This window comes from Apteryx mantelli, chromosome 1 (assembly GCF_036417845.1).
Source record: "Apteryx mantelli isolate bAptMan1 chromosome 1, bAptMan1.hap1, whole genome shotgun sequence".
NCBI classification, from domain to species: domain Eukaryota; kingdom Metazoa; phylum Chordata; class Aves; order Apterygiformes; family Apterygidae; genus Apteryx; species Apteryx mantelli.
Window position 1 is genome coordinate 93,608,409 of NC_089978.1, and position 21,845 is coordinate 93,630,253.

Below are 21,845 nucleotides of genomic sequence, written 5' to 3' on the forward strand. Positions count from 1 at the left end.
ACAATATGCCAGCTCTGAATTAAAGATCCATTTTTTATCAAGTCTCACTGGACTAACAAAAATCTGCTTGTTTACAGAAGTTAATTTAAAAATTTTAGCAGAAAAAAGGGATGCTGAAGCAGATGTTGCCCAGCTTTCAGTTAAGCTCAGATGTATTCCAGAGAAAATCCAATGAACATTGTTGTGCTGCATGTGCAAATTGATGGTTCAAAATCACAGTTACTACTAAATATTAAGATGTTTTATGTTTTCCAAGACTGTTAGGAAACACCCTTACAAAACTGTGAATACTTTTTATTTTGTACTGTCATCTGTGCACCTAGAGAAAAGTATAAAGTAAACTCTCATGCACTTCCACTTTTCTATGAGTAGCTTCAGCCTCAGATCTGCACTGGTTAAGTTCATTTAATTAGATCAGAAAGGCAGTGAAAACAGTATAGATCACTTAATTCCTAACACTGGTTTTATTTAAACAGAATAGCTAACAAAAAAAAAAAACCTGACAAACCACATTCACAATGTCACACAGTTTAACCAAAGAAAGGCTGCTGAGATTTTTCTAATGGGGGAAAAAAAAAAAAAAAAGAGCTGGCATGAAGTACAGCAGAAAAAGATTAAGCTGTCTGTATACTTCTGGGAACTTTGGGAGAGACTTGAGTAAAAATTCTGGAGCTAGGCTATAGTTAGATTAGGATTTTTGTTCACTGTGGACAACAGATAGTCCAATAGGAGGTAATAGGAGGCAATCCTGTAGATCACTAGAGTACCATAAACTTCTTTTGATTATGATGATTAGACAATTTTTATATGCACTTGGTAGACTACTGCAAATGATGGTTTGACTCATACTAGTTTTATACTGGAGTGCCAACCGTAATGGATTGGAAATAGAAAACGAAGGGGTAGAGTTTGTCTGCAAGACTGACATTGGTCATCATTCTGAATTACTTCAATGACAATGATAATATCATGGGGTTGTTTTTTTTTTTTTTAAATCATACCTACATGATAGCTGAAGAAATATTAGAACTTAATTCCATACAGAAAGGGAATGTTCCCAATCCATGTTAAGATTACATACTCATCCACATTTCACATTTTATGCTTAAATATACATGTTAGTTTCTATTTGCTAAACTCTTGATGAGTAGCGGTCCTGATGTGCATTGTTCAAAAACTGGTATGTTAGAGAAGGCATACACAGATATATGGGCAAACCACCAATGCATGTTCTCATTTCAGACAACTGAGATCTGAAGATTTCACTGATGTAATCACAGCCTTGTGAGACTGAATTTGTTCAAATGCATAGGGCACCACTTTTGCCAAAGTTTGTTTCCAGAAACCTCAAATCTGTATCATACAAATCATTGACAAGTGAAGGCCATAAATTTCAGTTTCTAATATTATGATTGTTCTATTTTGCTACTTGATTCTTAGATTCCTTTTTAGGTTCTCTCTTATGCCTTTAGTAAAAATGGTCAAAATGTGGAATTTCTCACTTACACTTAAACATGTATTTTTATGCTTTTAAGAATGGAGGTTTTTGATTTTTAGATTTTTTTTTTTTTAGCAATTGTGTAAAAGAATTTTGGAAAGAATTGCTTCATCTATTGTTGTATTACTTCATCACTTGCTTCATGTGTCTAATTATTTTGAAGGTATTGTGATATGACAATCTAGCAATATTAAAAATCCTTAACTATACCGTTAGTACAGATTCTAAATCTGGACTGTCTTGCTGAGATCAAGTGTTATCCACATGTTTAAATTCTGTCAGCATGATAAATTGTCTCTGAGGTCAAGGGTCTTCAACAAAAGATTTCAAATCAACATTACACAATAGCTGCTGATATTAATTAAAAAAATAATTACATACTACTTGAAGTACTCCTGATAGCATAATGAATAATACAAAGACAATGTAAGCACTTGCAATGAAATAAAAAGCTTAATTAGGATTCTAAAATTACCACAAACAAGTTTGAACCTCTCTCTCACTCACAGGAAGTAGCTCCAAAACAAAACGTTAAAATAGACTATGTATTTGCTGTTGTGAACAACTCCATTAGATCTACAATACATAAGACGACATGACACAGTATGGTTTTGCATCATGCTCATTTTGATTTTAAAATGCAACTTAGAAAAACTTCCTTGCTAAAGCAGAAAGTAAAATTTCTAGACTTGTTACATTTTAGCCTGCTTTATTTTCTGCATCAGCTATTACTTACAAGGGTACTTCAAATACAGCAATAAATGTCATCAGTTTCAGCTTATATTCTTAGCTTCTCTCCAAAAGATTATTTCACATTTGTATACCATTATTCTGTTTTTAGAGGAGTGTGAACTATTTTGGAACAGACATGTAAGAAATGAGATAGTATATGCATAAATGCCTTTTCCAAATATTCTCACCATAATCAATAAAAATTCCAAATCAGCGATGAACGTAAGGGAATGTGACAAATCACATCCTAGTATATAACAACTCAAACTATTTTTAATGAAATCATATTGTACATAACTTTACTCACTTTCTTTTCATTTCTTCAATAACAAAAGTTGTAAAATTAAGCCTCAGTTTTAATAGTCACAGTAACTTCACTAAGCTTATCTTTTGCTTTTCTCCTGCTGCTGTGTGCTCAGAACAATCAATCCTGCTGCCAGGAAGCACATGCTTTTTTCAGAGATACCAATATGAGAGTCAAGTAGACTAGGAAGCTTTCAAAAATGCAAATTATGCAAATAAGCCCAAAACCCATGAGATGATTACATTTCATTAAAACGCCTTTTGTGTTATGTTGTTGTGTGCCTAAATGCGTTGTTCTTTCCCCCAACCTCTAACCTATTACTGCAAATTATCAGACTGTAGAAACATGACAAAACATACCGTAAGTCATAATGCCTATCTGTCAAAATCTAAGGTGTATTTTGTTTTTCTCAGTAGAGAGATTGGATTAAAAAAAAAAAAGTTTTGCTCAAAGATTGTTTTCTTCACAGAGTCTCATCTTCATTCCTTTCTTTCCCATCATTCCATAGTTATCATTCTTTGAGGTCTTCACATGAGTTAACACGACCCCCTCAACACAATCTCAAGACAGATAATACATTTAAACTATTATTTGTAAATACTGAAAATGCACTAAGTTTACCCTAAGTGTGGTACCTTGAAACACTATCTTTTCAAGATGCATAAAGTCTACTGAGAGCTCACTAGGAACCAACCAACCCAAAAGAAGCAAACATATACCTTAGTAAAAAGCATTCGGTGTCATCACTAGATGAATTCTTTCACAAGGCAAGCAGGAGTACAACTTCCACCAAACAAAATCTGTCATTGTCAGTGCTTTCCCCCTCCTTTCTTGCCTTTTTTTTTTTTTAAACTCATCCCACTTATTTTTCTAGACTTATCAAATGAAATTATGACTAAGAGACTATTTGCCCTTAAAAATATCTTATTTGGGAGATGAGGGTACAGTAGAGTTCCTACCTGTTCCTTTACACTGCAGCAAGCTTACAATTTCATCTCAGTCCAGATAGATACTCCAACATCAAAATAATATTAGTATTCAGTAAGTAATTCTAAGTTTGCTAACTTTGAATTCTTAATGTTTCAAATGTAACTTCTTTATTTCTCAAAACTTATGTTGACAGAAATGTTTCCATAAGATCACTGACACAATAAAACTTGCATTTACGTTGACCGGTATCCAAGGATTTCAGGAAATCTGTTGGGGCTTATGGATGTGTTTGTATCATGAGAGATTTGAAAGAACTCAAAATCAGCATGCTATTTATTCCTATTTTACTTTGCATAAAAAAAAATAGTAAAGCCTGCAATGCAGAATAAAGCTCTTACAGAATGTGAAGATTAGGAGATAGATGAATAATGTAGAGGGCGCATTACTGATAAAGAAATATAGATCAGTTGGAAAGCAAAGAGGAAACCAAACAAGGCATGCATCAGTACGATTCAAAGTACAGTCTACATCTGGGAACAAAGAATGCAAACCTTGCTCTCAGCCTTGAGGACTTTTATAATGGAAAACAATGATTCTGAAAAAGACCTAAAAGCAAGAGAATAGCAGACAGAAGTTGGGGGAAATAATCAGGTATGCATGGAGTTTTTGTTGTGACACACAAATGAGTTATAACCTCCCTATTTCTTTATATGTCATCAAAGGATTTTATTTTCTCTATATTTTGTCCGGATGTAACTGTCACTGAAATTCTGCATCTAGAGTACAAGAAAGATAACGGAAAAGATAGACAGTGTGAGGAAAGCCAAGTTATCTGAAAAACCATTAGGTTTAACGTAACAGGCTACATACACTTTACATAGGAATTGGCGATATGCACTAAACAGTACTGAAAAATCTGTTCATTTCATAATGAATTTAATAGTGACTATGAATATATGAATAACTCATGGAAAACTGAAGTTCTACAATTCCCTGTCACTTTTTAAAATAAACTGGAATTTTATCATGGAAAAACACTGTGATCTAGACATAGTGTCAGCAGCATTTCAATTATAAATGAAGTACAAATATACCTTAAAAAACCTTTACCTTTCAGTTTAATAACAAAGATTTATTTATTAGTATAAAATATTCACCATACTCTGCAAAACTACCTCCTGCATAGATTTTTAAGATTTTGAAGTAACAAAAAAAGATACAATAAATGTACTCCTTTTTATATTATTTATTTATATACTAAAATGATGATCAGAATGATAGATTTACTCCTCTAACACTTATAGCAAACTGCCATAAAGTAGACTCCCTTTTTTATTAGTCTAGTCCATCATAAAAGACACTACAGTACTAATTTTAACAGATCCATAGTGTTTTGACATGAAAAAACCTCAATAACACAATAGACTATTGGCCATATATTAAACACTATCTCTATTTAATCTTTGTTGATTAATGATTAAAAATAGAGGATTTTCAAATTGTTAAAGACAAATTGCAAATTTGTCTTGCTCCAAAGAGTATTATTTCCTCTAGCAAAAACATTAAATGATCAGAATTAACTGTTGGATTCCTTTTATAATAATTATTTTTTAAACAAAATGTGTATGTTTGGGTCATTAGCATTCTTTCCTTTTTTTTTTTTTTAAACAGAGATACCATCTTTATCAGCCTAATTTCATTGACTAGATATTTGTCAAAGTCATTGTGTTATTCAAAGCAATGATATCACTCCTTCTATCACCTTGCGGAGTATTCAGATATAAAAGCACCCTCACATAGCTTCCCTTGCTTGAGGCAGGGTTGGAAAAGGGTTTCATCAGTCTTCTGCAACAGGAACCATGACTGAAGGCATTATGGTTATAAAAGAGGCAATGAAATAGGGTAGTGATAGAAAACATAGAAAGTATCAGAGGAGGCTTTATCTGAGGCAGCTAAGGGTTACAGAAATATCACAAGGTACCTTCCCAGGTGCATGAGCTGCTCTTTGTCTCTAAACTCTGTGATACTCAGTGGTAATATAAGGCCACAAAAGACGCAAAGAAAACATACCTTCATGTTATCAGTCATCAGAAATGAGAATGGTGCGTCTTTCAAAAATTAAAACAGAATGTCAATGATACATTCATTACGACCAATACACTAGAGTGTTCCACTTTAATTGAAGTATATATAGTTTTGAAAACGTTGTAAAATCATCAACATAAATCTCAAAATCATTAAAACTAATCAGAATACTTTTTTTTTTTGCCTACTCTAAATTTCATGCTCTGTATTTATCACAAATGCAATGATTACAATCAGTATGACTCCAGCTCTGAGCTCCTGAGAGAGGGCTCAGCTTTTAAAACCAAAGCCCCACTGCACCAGACGGCGTACAAATACAGAGTAACACTCCTTGTCCTGAAGCATTTACAATCTAACAGAAAACAGAGCCGCACTTTGTGCTGTGGGAGCTGCTCCTGAGAGCTGCTCAACTGCCCTTAGACACGAGCTACCAAACACTCATTCACTCGGAACAGATTTTAATGTGTGCTTAGGATTCTGGCAGACTACTTCAAGACGAAAAGCTCTTGAATGGCTTAGTAGTGCTCTGAGGAATTCTGCGTGTTACAGGGTAGAAAGAATCTTGGTTTCTGGCAAGTTAGGTCTGCTAAATCAGATCGTTACCTTTTCTGAAGTTTACTCAAAAGAAGATTTTGCCTTTGAAGGCACAAGCAAAAGTCTCTCATGCTGTTTTTAGCCTCAGACAGACATACTATAACAAAGTGCCCCGGTTGTGTTTTTTTTTTTTTTTTTTCTTCTTAAAGGCACAAACTTCGATTTACTAAAATAGAAACAATAAAAACATTATGTAAGCACTTAGTAGCAAGCCCTTCCATATATTTTAAATCATTGTGTTTAATGTAAGAGATCTCTTCTACTTCAGCTACAAAAAGCAACTGCTGAAAGGAAAATGTCCTGTGCAAATTACTTCAGATAGGTGTCATGCTTATTGCAAAAGCGCAGAAGAAAAATTTTATCAACTTTCAGTTTTTCTTACACACCCCAGAAATAAACTGATGGCTCCACACAGGCTGGACAAATGGAATAATATTTGGCTTTCATTTGAGACATCTGTAGGGACTGAACCATGGGACATTGGATGAGCTTTATCGTGAAAGATAAATAGCCAGATATCTTAGCAAAAAAGCAGTAGCAGGCATTAATATATTTTTAGAGTCTAGCTACTAAAAGGCAACAGAGAACCAAAAGATTTTACTATGGATGGCAAAAGAATATAGTTTATCCAATGCCAACAAATCATGAAAAATAAATAAAACTGACCACCTAACCTATATTAAAGAGTTGGCATCTATTTCCAGCCTTCAGTAAAATAAATCTTGTATGAACTATCTTTTATAACACAGGTGAATAATAGTTCCCATTTCTACCACACTAATGGGAAATTACATTGAATCCTCTGCTCATCACAGGACTGCACATTTCAAAAAGATTCTTATTACGTAACCAAATTATTTTCTGCATATTTTAACTTCCCTTCTAATACTACCTTAATATCAGAACCTTACCCGGTTTCAGTTCATCTCCTCTATGAATAATCTCTCACTCTTCCTTGCCAGGAAAATCACAAATAATGTCTGATTTTGACTCTCCTCTTTTGAGGGATATGATGAGACACCTCAAATAATGTTGTAAAATTGGCAGACATTTGCCACCCTAATATATTCCCATAATTAGTATTCCTATAATCTAGTATAGACTAATATTGTGTAAGGGTTTGTTGCCTTCATTAAAAAATAAAGAACTGATTTTTAAATTTGCAAAATTTTGAGGTTTGAACATCCCAAATTTAATATAGTCAGATAATTAGTACAACAGTCTGATAATTGATGTATAAACTAGAATTTGTCACAATCCATCATTTTTACACTTTATTGAATCTTTCAATAAAAATGGAAGCTGCTAAGTGGTCCGAATATGTGGGGCAATCAATAATATATTTATTTCTCTTTTTAACCTGAAGCACAACAGAATTATTATTTGAAATCAGAACAGAAGATACTCAGCAAATGTAAAGTATTTAGGCCTATTAAAATAAAATAATTTTTCCTACAGTGGCCTCACTTTCATTGCAAAAAGTCAAACAGGTTAAAATAATTGTATAACAATTGTATATGTGTGTATATATATGTATATACATTTTTTATACACACACACACTTTTTTTTAACCAGTGTAAGCTTAGATTTTTGCTTAGAAGCCACAGCATATTTGCACTGTGTTCACTTTTTATAAGATTAACTAGCTAATAACACTTGTGGTGCTTGTAGAAGTATAACAGAGAAAAGGATTGAGATCATACTCTATATTTTATAAATATATAATGTTTGCCCTGAAATTCTACCATAAGTTTTCCTAAAATAATATACCTTTTTTTAAAAAAAAGTTTTTAATATTGGAAAGGAAATTAATTGCATTTACCACTGCAAGCCAGCATGATGCATGCAATAAAAATGAAAACAAACTTCCTCAGGGAGCTCTAAACAGGACAAAAGAAAGAAGTAGTCTCCATTTAAATGGTTTCTGACAGGTAATTGTTGGAAATAAAGTATTTGATAATGCTTTAACAAAACAGGTCAAAAACAGTTTCAAAGCAACTACTTTTTGGAAAAGGATTAACACACTTATTAATCTGATTTCTCAAGTTTATGATGGAGCTCTCTGTTTATCTGTTGGTTTATCTTCCACCCTAACCCTCGCCCTTAGTTTTAAATGTACTTGCCAGTTTCAAACAAATTTGACAGAAGATCAGAATTCTAAAAAATAATGGCATTTTACAAATGTTTTGAAAAAAGGCAACTAGATAAAGACAGCTGTAAAAAACAGCTGTAGTGTGTACACCTTACTAAACACCTGAGAATTCCCACAAAAAAGGAACACCTTATAAAGGCACCAGTGACAGCAGTCATTTCTGTTGGAACTTACAAATATTTACAAGACACAATTCCTAGGAATTCTGTCTTTGATACTTCTGGTGTTCACAAGCAAACTGGAAATACAATTCATTTAAACCTCATTCACTTTTCCTACTACATGCAGTGAAATATTCAGTGTATTTCATCTTTGTACTGTGGCAAAACATCTTGCCCAACTATGAAAATATACGTATTCCAGCCTGAATACATTACTTTGTAGTGCATTCTAGCCAAATCAGTGCTGGTTCACTAGCACTAGTAAACCTTAAATATTCAAAAGCTGGTGAAATATGCAATGAGGAAGGGGTACAGCTGAAGCAAATTCTTTCTTAAAAATTTTCAGGTTATTTTTTCATGACTGCTCATCGTTTCTTTTTTTTTAAAAAAGATACAAATAAAATTAAGCAATAAAATGTGAAATACACTTTTTTTTTTTTTTTCCTGGAGAAGTTAACACACTGAATGTTGTCATATTACACTTTCAAACATTCTGGTTGCTCTCTCAGAAAGGTCAGGTGACTCACCCTAGAGGTACCTATTTCTCTCCTTTGGCTATAAAGGGAGTTTAGAATTACAAGCCCAGATACAGATGCCTACTCTGGATCTGTTTTGGTGAGATGAATCTCTCTTCCAAATATTAAGTAGGAGTAAAGTATGTTGGATGTTTGCTGTAAGGCAAAAGTACTTATTTTATTTAAACAGCTCAAGCATGTTACCACTATTTCTGTGCCTCCTACATTCTGCCTCTGTATATAATAGTACCTTACAGAAAATAAATGAACTGACAAGTGTATCTGAAATGAGCAATAAATAGTAAAATAGTCCAGTCAAAAAGTCCATTTTTCAAAGTCCATCCATCACTTGTCAAACTCATACCCAACTCCCTTGACCCTTCTCATTATATATATACATAAAAAATCATAAAAGTGCATGTGAAGCTCTTCAGTGAAAAGGAACTCACTCTAAAACAGAAAACACCTAAGTGTGAAAGACTAAAGACAGCCCATCACAGCCTCACAAAAATTGAGCTCCACAATTACAATATTGCTATATATGATGGACAGAGTCTGCAAAATCTTCTGGGATGAAAGCTTCCAAACAAGATCAATAAAGTGATCTGTGATAAGGGCCACAGCAAAACCTCTTTAAATAATTATATAAAACTAATTTGTACAAAAACTTATTCCCCAAGAGTCTTACATTTCCCCAGTTGTTTCGGGTAAGCAATTTTTAATGGCTACCTTTCATTCACATCAGAAGACCTAGAAAGACTTCCAGGCTGAGCAGTCACTAAGTGACACAATTCAAGTCTTAAAAGTTTGTACTGCATGGTCTTATCTTCAGATTTATGCATCAATACCTGCAGATTGAATCCTATGCCACAGTGATCAGTGATGCAATCTGAGAAACACTTTCAATACACTCATGGAAGCAAACCAGATTAATATTTTCTTAGGTAAAAGAATCAATTTAATTCTCCTTCAAAGTAGTAATTCATTCAGTCACTCATTGCCCAATACTTTCAGGACACATCAGATTAACTGTATCTATACCATGGCAAAGGCATAAATCAGTTTGTTGAACCTGAAGTGTATTATCCTTACATGTACACTGATGATAAACGCCTGAAATAGCCCAGAAATAAAGCCAAATTCATTCACATGAAAGACCTTATTCTCCATTCCTTTATCTTTTATACACATACACAAAAGTTTCTGAAGTGGACATAAACCTCAATCGCCTTCCCCTGTTCTCCCAGGATCCCCACATGCTAGTACTTTATAACCCACTTGATTTGGTGAGAATTAATCCTCAAAAAGTGAGGCAGTCAGAATCAGGTACCAGGAAGTCTGATTGTTTCAGTCCAAGAACTTTGTTTTCTTCAAGAGAGAGAAAGAACGTTTATTCATTCATGGCGTGTGTAAAAATTACATCAGTTGAAAGATTCAGACTCTGCATCTATGTGTGCTAACAGTAATTTGAAAAAAATTCATGATGACATGTTTGAAAAATGCATCCTAATAAATTTCTTAAGAGATCTGTTTTTCCGAATAAACAATGCTGGAATTTACAATAAAATCTAGATGTAAACTATCAATTGTTGTCTCCTGGTGCAAGACTTGGCAGAACTAAATTTATTTAATTTAATTTAAGCAGCTCTGAATTTACTATTTTTCATAGCCTTCAGACATTTCAATGTCCCGCTAGCAATAAAAAAAATTACCTACAAACTCTTAATAGTTTTAGTAGATACTGTAAATTAGGAATGAAGAATAATGTAGAACTGTGTGTAGTGCAGAAGAATTAAATAATATAATTATGAAATAATACTTCTTATAGCTCGACATGACAAGAACACGTTGTTACTATAAATTCAGGGTAAACTATTTTGGTATTTTATTACTGCCATTACCAGCAGCAGCAACTATGACAAGTTTTTCACACAGTAAAAGAAAGTTTTTAGGAATTTTATATATCCAGAAATGTATTACTTATGAAGATTACCATATCATTTAATATTTTACCTGGCATAAGAAGAAAACAGTATTTTACTAGGAACTGTGATGTCCTTCCCTTATCAGCTGAAAGAGAACTCTTTCCATTGCCATTATCAAATTACGTTCAAAGTCTCGTTATTTATTACGTAAATACAATGTATCTAGTGGATGAATATATTGGATGTTGATAACTTTTTCAGCTGCAAAAGAAGCAGTTTCCTCAAGGGTGAAGTTCATCTGTGCATACTACACAAATTTCATGGGAATTTCCAAGACTGAATGAACTCTGGTCAGAAATCTGAACCACTTTGGTTGTTAATTAAAGGCCTGATTTTATGACTTAGCCTTCTGATGTTCATTTCGTAAATGAAAAAATTCCTAAGAATGCAGTAGCTTTTCTCTTAGTTCTACTGAAAAATGCTACAATTAATTCCATTTCCAAAATAAAATATGTATGTGGTTAATTGATCAGAGCTTCCTGACACTTAGACCATACTAGGACATTACTCAAGTCTGTAACATAACATTGTGATAGCTTGTGATATGCAAGATTTCCTAGAAATATATCCAGTCTTACCTCTATCGTTTGACAGTGGGCTGTTAATAGGAACTAACTACTTTTATTGACACATTCAGAGCTGCTTTAGTGACCAACAAAGATGATTTCTTAAGCTTTTCTCTGCTTTCAGAAGAGTGTATGCCCTTATTTTTTCCCACCTGAAAACTCTGTAATGCACATCTGAACTTTAGAAAACACTTTTACTACCAACATTACACATTTTGTGGTTAACAGTACTATGGATGCGTAACATTGTAAGGAGACCCTTATTTAAAAAAAAAAAAGCGGGAACATGGAATCTGTTTTCAACATGATAACAAGAGAACTGGGTGCTTTTGATATTAATAAAATATGAGCCACATAATTGTTTCCTTCTAGGATAGTGCCAGATATACCCTTGCAATGTGAAGGACATTGTAAAATGTACTGTGATCACTCTAATTAAAGATTGCTTTTAAAAAATGCTAAATTGATTTTTTGTTGATTCCACACTCCATACTCTTCTATCTGTTGTAGAATCATTAAGAAATCATAGACATCTCTTTGACCTTAAAGGATATTTTACCACATTTCTACTATTTATATGAAAATAATACCAAAAACATCAGTTGATTTTAACCCAAATGGCAATATTGGAATAAGGGAAATCATGAATTAGTGGTTTAACTTTTATCACTCAGCAAAACAGGAGATAAATCTAAAAGATGAAATCTAAAAGATGAAACCCAGTATCATTATATAACATACATTATTTTTACAAGTTGGTTATTTATGGGAAAACACAGAGTAAACTATCCACCTACATACCACTGTTTTTGTGGTATGAACATATGTGGCCTCAAGCACTGAAACATTTGTTTGCTTCTACATCCCCTGATTACATCTGAGCTGTATTCCAGACAGAACTGTTTCAATTTTTTGGTTATTAAATCATCAACATCCATATAATCCAATTTGGATACAAAAGAGAAATTATTAGCATGACCATGACTTTCAACATTAAAGCTCCAGTTTTCTCTATTTCTTTTTTGCTTCAGCTTCTACAAAGGAAAAATGTGCCGTTCATGACATGATAGTGCAGCAGAAGGAAGGTGTAGAGAAGGGATGAGTCACTCGCAAGCCCTTTGCAGGCCTGGAGAGCCCGCTAAGCTGTGAATGCTGAACAATTCAATTTATGAACAATCCAACAGAGACCTCCTGTATCTTACAAGCAGGTTCTGTATCTACAGCATGCTCAGAAGGCTGGGGAGAATTAAGAAAACCAGCTCCTGATAATTTCAGTCTTACTGATTTGTAAGGTCTTCTGTAACCTTAAAAATAAAGGGACTATCCTTGTTATTTGTGTAAATGAAAGTACATACTTGGGAAATTAAGCCATAATTATGCAATAGTAATATTTTTGAAACAATGAAATTATAGAAAAGAAAAAGTTCAGTCCTTGTCTGTTTAGTGGGAAATACCCATCACTGACCAATCATAATAGATGAACATCATGAACACAAAGAAATCATTTCAAAATTCAGAATCAAAAGCTGTTTTTTTATTATTAAAAAACACCACCTAAAATTATAAGATAAAGTTAAATTTGCAACCCAAAATTGGATACTAATTAGAGACAGATTGCTGGCCAGTTCTTAATATCAATGCAAGGAACAAATACATTGGATGTTCAGTATTTCTGAAATAGGAATACTCATTTTAAATTCCCAAGTAATGATTCAGGAACTTAACTTGACAGTTCAGTTCAGACAGTTTTGAAGAATTTTTGTTTTTGTAACTGTCTGGCATTAATTTCCAATACTACCTGCACATTTTTTTGCAAAAGAATTGGAATATAGAATGGGACTATAAGGCAGACCACAAGAGAAAAATCTGCTGTGTCAAATTTTAGACAAATGATTGCAAATGATGTTCTAACATTCAGCCATGGTAAGATGGAAATCTCATCATAAAATGTATCATCTCAGCTATCTTGATGAAGGTATTGATGATGTCTCAGTTGGACAATAGCACGCTATTTTGAGAACTCATGTTCCAGAAAGAGGAACAGGCATAGGAAATACCTAGGCCACCTGAAATCTTGGCATATGAGAGCAGATTAGAAAACTGTAGTTTTGGTCTATCAAAATGAGATCCAATAGGGGATAAAACTGCTGCCTAAAAGAACAGAAGGGGATAAACATCAGGGAGCAGAGAAAACTGAACTAAATCACAGTCCTAGTACAAGAACTAATGTGTATAAATTAAGCGCAAATGTATCTATGAAAGAAGTTGAAGAAAGTCCCCAAGCATTAAGCAGTGAATAGACAGAAAAACCTTTCAGTCTGAATAATAAGAGCAAAACAAACAAACAAACAAACAAACAAAAAACCTTTAACTACTTTCAAGGCAGAGTTCAGTATGTTTCAAAGGTACTATATGATGTGCTATCTGTAATATATCCTTTTAAAGCCTGTGTCTCCTAATTATAAAAGAAGTAAATTACAATTTCTTAAAAACTGAAATGTGATCTTCCTTTTTCAACAGCCAAAGTTCTGCTCTCAAAAAGTCTTAGCAAAAAATTCACAATGAGAGTATTCAACAATGAACTGAGCGGAAATGAAACTATTCTATTATTAGCTTTTGTTCACATTATATATAATGCATAAATGTTACTTAATATCATCCCACTACATTGTGTAGCAAAAGGGAACAAAACCTCCAGAAAATCCACCTAGAAGAATGTAATTACCTCTTAACCTATATTAGCATAATCACCTAATTCTACTGTTGACTGTTTCATTTTACATTAACATTTGATTCTATATATTTACTAAATGCTAATGAACACATTAATCTTTACTTTTCCAAAGCAGTCCTGCCTAGAAATAGTATTACGCATCAGAACATTTAATGTCTTTTTTTTCTAAAACAATTTCTTGTTGAATACAAGACTACTCACTTGCTTGTAAAAGCATTTTCAAACAAATTCTGTTAATTTTGAATATGGTTCACTAGGCAGCATGATCTCATTAATAATACAAGTTGCTAATCTACTAAGTCAAAATGCTCAGCTGTTTTAACTGCTTAACTTAATGGAGATTCTCATGATCTTCTGTAAGCCTCACAGAAGCTAATACTTTTCAAACAACAGACTTTCACTTCGCACTGCATTATCAACGTATGCTGTTGTAATCTACAAAATCTTTCTTCTAACCCATAAAAAGAATCAATGAAGAAAATGGTGATAAGGAAACTTTAGACAAAATATTCTTTCACATATAAATACTAACTAACGCTTGGTCTTCGTTCTTGCAGTTAGTTGGAATATTTTCAAACTATGTGAATTTTCATCAGAAGAGTAGTTTTGTCAAAGTTATACTGACCTAAATGAAGTTTTTGAGAGACAAATTCATAAGTTCCTGGGATTTCTCACACAAGGGAAAAAAGAAGAAAGAAAAAGCTTGATGTATTGCAAAGTGAAAAATCGGTAAACATTCATTTTGCAAACATACTCAAAAGGTTTTTTTTCAGTAAAGAACAAAAGCAACTTTCAAAAGTTATCACAAAATAGAGATATTTTCTTCCAGCTAATACACACTTCTTCCATTCAGATTGCATTTAAAGCCTTTGTTTTAAGGTTTCTGTAAAGTATAGTTTACTTCCTCCCATGTTTTTGCTTTTAGCTTGTAAACACATAATACAGACAAATGTGCACAGATCCTTATATATTCCATAAGAAAATAACAAACGGGTAACAGATGAGGAGGAGGCTAGGTCAAAAGGAAATGTAAAACAGGAGCAGTCTCGTTCTACAATGAAATCTGAGCTTTTGTATGACAGGACACTGTCTCAGGGTCTTTCAGCATGATGTTCCATTGAATATGAACTTCTTTCTTAATGTTGACAAGAAAATTATGTTTCTTCTAATCTACTGGGACTATGGAATGTCCTAACACTCAATGGATTTTTAACACCTCTGATAAATCTTACCTTTGTCTGGGCACCTTCAGAAATCAACCTCATTTTAGAGAGAAAATATCAATTTAGAAAGGGGCTAGAAAGAAGGGAAAAAGAAAGATTTTTTCCACTGATATATTTTTCTAAGTGCTCATTTGATGCTGTTCAGGGATAGCTAGTGTAGTGCAGAAAAGAAGATTGACAGAGACAAGGCCAAGCAGAACAAAAGATAAGAACATGTGCCACAGTATTACTCTTTATCATATAGATACTCAGTTCTTACTTAAGTATTATTTTGTGTGTTTTTCAAAGAAATGGTTAAAACTGTGGGACAGAGGAAGGGAGACAAAATTTCAAGGGTTTGGAAATACACATGATCTCTGTCACCTTTTATATGAGCATTAAAGAGCATCTTTACTTCACTAATAACACTCTTCTGTCAGTCAGATCTTTGACTTATTCAATTTTCAAAGTGATGGTAGTCATTTACAGAAAAATATTTTTCTGTTATTTTAACTCTTTCAGCTCAATATATTACTTCAAGATTAATATTTTTTATATCTGCACAGAATGATATGGTGTCCTTTTTGGTTTTGCAGTTTTACAATCAAGAAATGACAGCATAAATCTTAAAAGAGTAACTTTAAATATTCAAAACAAAAAGGCATGTAGGCAAAAGGTAGATTAGCAGAAGGCCAAGGGTTCTAGTTCACAGGGATATAAAATATCTTGAGAATACAGAAATAGATTTTCCAAAATTGATGTTGAATAACTCCTAACATGTACAGCTCTTCCCTCCTTATACCTGAATTTTAGATCAATTCTTTCTTGCATTCAAAACAAAATTGTATCTATGACATTACACAGACCTAACTTCTTTTAACTTGAAATCCAGTAATTCAATCCAGTCATTCAAATGCACAAATGCTGATTAGTTTAACAGAATTTTTTTCATATGCACAGGTAGTAATTGATAACATGAATCTTGAGTTTAGTCAAGCCATTTTATACAGCTGAATCTGTCAACTTGCAAAACATCAGTTTAGAATTAATTCTTGATATCCATTACCATTGCAATCAAACAAAAGGGAAACGAAATAAACTACCAGGAAACTAGAATTATTATTTTCCTTACGTTGCTCAAAGAGCTTGCAAGACGAAAAGTATACGAATTGGAACTGAACACACAAGAACTAAGCGGCTATTCTGTCACACTGCATTTGACAAAAAGCATTCTCAAGGTTCTTTGATTAAAGCATGAAACAGGCAGAATAAGCAAGATACCTGCAAGATCATTCATGGACTCTCTCCTGTAGAGCTCAATAGCTGATCGCATTTTTTCCACAAGATTTAAAAACAAAGCCTGATACTTTTATCCTGCTGGTCACAAACATCACACGGAAATTAGTGGGCACTTTAAATAGAGTCCAAACAAATCTCTAACTATGGAAGTACTGCAATATACTATTTTAATATGTATTTTATTTCTTTTTTAAACGTATTTTAAAGCAAACTGCTCAAAATTCTTACTTAATAAGAACAATAGAAATATCTTACCAAAATTGCCACTGAGTAGTCAACACGTGCCTCAAATGAACGGTAAAACTGTATAGAGAGAGAATCCACACCTGCAAACTTCTAGCTGTTGCAGACAAGCAGGGAGTAGATTAATCATACCTGGAGAAACTGGTTGGTTTTGGCATGACCCACGTCTCCAGCCTCCACCTGGGCCCTTGGGAGCTTCTGTTCTGTTTCAGTCAGCCAGTCATTAAAGCTCTTCATGTCAGAATGAAAAAGCCGCCACTTTTCCAGAGACTTGTCAAACCGCCTGCAAGAATAAAAGGAGACAAAATAACTATCTATTGATACCCTATTTGACTACAGAAAAAAAAGGAAAAGTGTTGAATGTTTCAGGTTACAAGAGATGCTATTTGGATGGCATTAAGTATTAACATTTCTAACAGTTAAATCAAATGGAAACATGGTAGTACTGCTGACCACTGAAAATATTGTTAAGCATATGTACCACCAATCAGTGCCTCCTCCAGTTTTTAATCCTATGTTTTAAATGAACTCCATGGCTCAAAGCATGTTTTAAATTAACATCCTTACTAGCTCACAATAATTTACATCATAGGCTTAATACTTACAGGCCACAGTGTAGCTGGGTATACTTCTCTGCTAATATGCTTAGATCTTAGCATGAAGAAAACAGCACTATTGAGGAAAAGCTCCTATAGCATCTCAGGCATTTGCTGTAGTTACCAACACTGCAACCAGTGACTGCAAGTGAACATACTGGTTGTATGTTGTGAACGTAAATTACTTTCAGTTCCCTTTTCAAAGGGAAAATAGCTTGAAAGATTTGGGATACATCTGACCTACCATATCGAAAGACAGAGGACGAAAAACCAATAGATACCTTCTTGAAGCGCTTAGCTTCAGCCTCAGTCCCAATTGTAATTAAAGGACTTTTCTTTTGTAGAAATATGAATTGTAATATTATATGCTATACAGATGCAAAAGACTACACTTTTAATGAAAACTGCTATGATGAGAAACTGTCCCAAAGAAACCCAAGCATATAGTAGAATTCTTCTCCAGTTTTACTAAAGGAAATCCCCTTTTTTCTGTCCACCTTCTTCCCTCACAGTGGATATAAATGTCTGTTTATTATTATTGTAATGAAAATGCAACTCCCCTCAAAGGAATTTCCACTTATTCTACTACTTCCTGTACTTTTGTTTTATTCTTTTTTACACCTATGTTTCACTTAAATTTGATTATTTGATGAGGATAGCGATGCAAAAATAAAAATGCTTGAAATACAAGGATGATTGAAACAAAACTATTAAAAATGGGGTTTCATACAATAAGCAAGGATGAAAAAAATTGCTACCATGTCTGCAGTCTACAAGACCATGTAAGCATTTCTAGGGCCCTGGGAAGATCCAAGTTTTCTCTGCCCAGAGTAACTTACTAATTTTCTCATTCAAGGTCTGTTTGCCTTAGCCACTGTCAAGTATTCATGAAGCCAGAATGTGTTTATTTTGCAGATGGCCAACATCTTAAGGAATGCAGTCATCCTATGTTTTGGATTGCTGTTGAAATGTGATCACCAATGAGAAATTAGCTAGGATCATCATAGCAGATGATCCTAGGAGATCATCATTAAACTTGCTACTGTTGTTTAGTTTAATAATCCTCCTCTGTGGGCTTATAATAGGTTTTAGGGTGTACCTAAAGGATAACAACAAAGATGCTCCATCATTTTTCCAGGAAGTAATTTGGATCTATATGGACAAACTATATGAATGTTTGAATGTTAAAGAGTTTAACTCACCAAATCAAATCAGTTTACTAACACGGAAGACAGGCCATCTCTTCTTTTATACTAATGATTTTTCTTTCTTAGAAGAAAATATAAGTATTTCTTTCCTCTTATTTGTTACACATTTCCAGCTTGCTTTTCATGTTTTAAAATCTTTTAATGCCACAAAGGATGCATAGCAGTATATCCCTTCATAACCATCTTTATAAGGACATGCAATTTTCTCTAGACCTCCTTTGCTGGTAGACCAAAAATATTTATTTTGATGAACACACCCCTGTAAACATGCAGTTGTCTTACTCTGAAGATACTGCATATAGTAATCACTTTTGATTAATATACATAATAAAGTTGGACCAGCAAACAGTTAAGTGGTGACTTTGTACTTATTTTGTTACAGTAACCCTAACATAGAGAAAATAGAAGGCAGAGAAAAAAAAACACAATTAAATATCTCCGTCAATGGTTGTTGTTAAAAAAAAAAAAAAAAAAAGTTGATCACAGAAAGCAGCTGAGATATAAATGTTCCTTACACAATTCTACTGGTTTGGTCATAAGATGGTGAAGGCGAAAGAATAATAGAAACTATTTGATTACAACTTTTTAAAATACATTTTAAAAGGACAGAGCAGATTTTTCAGAGTTTAAATCCTGCAGAGAAGAGTAGACCCCTAACCACCCGTGAATCACTATTTTGTTCCTCAAGCAGAATTTGATTCATTGGTCCTGAGATTAATAATTTACAATAGCTATTGCTTAGTCCTACCCAGTCTAAAGACATATTCTAAACCATTCTAATAAATGACAAATGACTTTATAATAAATGACTTTATTGGAAATGGACACATACAAACTATCAGAATATCTTTGTCTGTTTTAGTGATTTTAATATGGCTGGATGTCCAAAGAAGCCACGATAAAGAATATGCCAGGTCTTAGGACTGAATGACCAAATAAACAGCCATGCCATCAGTAATGATGCCAAGTAAAGATGGAAAGAAATGCAACCTGGGACAAAATAATCCTTCATAATATTCAAAATACATAGTCTCACTAGTTAAAATTAAAAAACCTGGGGAAAAAAGACTTAAGTACAGCAGGTAGTTTATGTAATGAATCCTTTAGGCCTTTGTGGGCTTATTGCCTTCCCTCTGAAGTCAATACAAGTCTCTTTGTTCATTATAATGAAAGCTGAAGTAAGTTTTTAGTATACTATGAAGCTCTTATTTAAATAGAATTCCCATAGATTTTATTTTGGAACCCAGTCTTACCAACCAAGAAACTGTCTGAAAAGATTAAACGTAAAAAAAACAAACCAACCATAAAACATGTGTCAAGAAAGAAAAATAGGTACAAAGGTTTATAGTAACTTCTAGACAATAGCAATTGCTGGGATTTTGCTATTGAGGAATGAAAATGAGTACTACAAAACATTTTTCAACAATAAGCACAGATCATGCACTCAAAATATTTTTACTGCATGTATTAGAGGAGTTTCTTTTGAAAATACATCTCAAGAAGTGTTAAAAGTGTTATAGTTTATAAAACATCTTATATGTGACTATTAGATCTTGCATCACTACAGTTTTCTTCTATGCCTCACTTTTCCTCCATTCATATAGTACAACACTCTTCAAATGTCCTGGTATTTGTTACTGATTTTGCCCTGTCGACTGTGTCCTTTGCATTGTTCCCTCTCCATCAAGTAATGTCAGCTGACGACTTCGCAATTTTCAAACCATGGGCTTGAATGTGGTCTACTTTTCATTGCTATTATGAAACTTGGCCATAATGACAGAAAAACAACAACAACAACAACAACAATTATATGCTTTCAAATTACTGGGATACACTTGGATTCCTATTTAATGTTTAGGACAGCTCTATTTTGCTACAGATGAATGCAGGAATTGTACAAGATCTGCTAAGCATGTTGCATTTCTTAGCAACACTGTAAGCAGCTAGATTATTGATCCACTTAAAAATCATAGTCACTTGCCTAGCTATTTATTAAAATGATTGTGACAATTTTTCCATTACTATAATTTATTTTTCAAAAACAGAAAAAAATAACTGACAAACAAGCTTTAATAATTGTTTTTAACTACCTTAATCTGAATTGAATGGAAAGTCTTGGTTTACATTTTAAAAAAACCCCTAGAAAATAATAGTTAAAAATCTTTATTTCTTTTAATCCAGCATGTTTTCTCATTTTGGCCACTACTTTAAAACAGCTTTCCCCCCATTCCTCAAAAAATGAAATTACTCTTCTCAACATGAGGAAGTTTACCAGAAGCTCAAATGCAAAAATGCAGTAGGAGTTGATATCAGTATCATTAAATTTGCATTCCAGCAGTTGCAAACTGAATCTCCATTCTTCCTCCCCTTGTTTTGGCTAGTAGGACTTGTAAGGAGAAATAAAGAGAAAAGTTGCAGCAGGGAGACATGCATAGTTAAAACTTACTACTACTTAACGCTCATGGCTTAGAAAAAAAACAAAACCTGTTGTTACCCTCAATAAAGTAAGAATGTAGTTAAACCCACATTAAGCATCGGTAAAAAAAAAAAAAAAATCAGAGTGAACTTATGGACAGGCAAATGCACTAAAAGTCAATGCTCTTTGGATAATTAGCTATATTCAACTGCTGTTACAATGATAAGAAAAAAATGCAGCTGTTGCTGTACCCAGAAATCAGCGGCAGAGGAAGCTCCACTCTAAATGGGTGGCGAAAGGGATCATCACCGTGCGCCTTCAGGCTCACACCACATTTTATGGGACCACACACATCCTTTGTATACCTAAGTGCTAAATCTGTGTAATTTCTCATTTTACAAGCAGTACTACTTTGAACAACTTTTTAAAATTTAAGAGATTTTTTTTCTTCCCTTTTTTCTTTTTTTAAACATTTGCAAACCTGTTAACAGGTGGCAATTTCAAAACCCACAAAAGGAGAAAGCTAATTAACTATGCACATTGAGCAGCTAAGATGTTGAAGTCCTTGCACAGCAGACTGTGGACGGTAAAATATTACAAGTGAGTTCATGAAAGAGAAATCCT

General features: G+C 33.4%; 1 protein-coding gene across 1 annotated transcript in view; it reads right to left on the minus strand.

The window, feature by feature from the left end:
- DMD (dystrophin) overlaps positions 1 to 21,845 on the minus strand; it is a 1,189,181-nt gene that overhangs the window by 625,485 nt on the left and 541,851 nt on the right. The window contains exon 44 of the mRNA XM_067297573.1: positions 17,134 to 17,284. Within this exon, the coding sequence (XP_067153674.1) occupies positions 17,134 to 17,284 (151 nt within the window). The remainder of the gene's footprint in view (positions 1 to 17,133; positions 17,285 to 21,845) is intronic.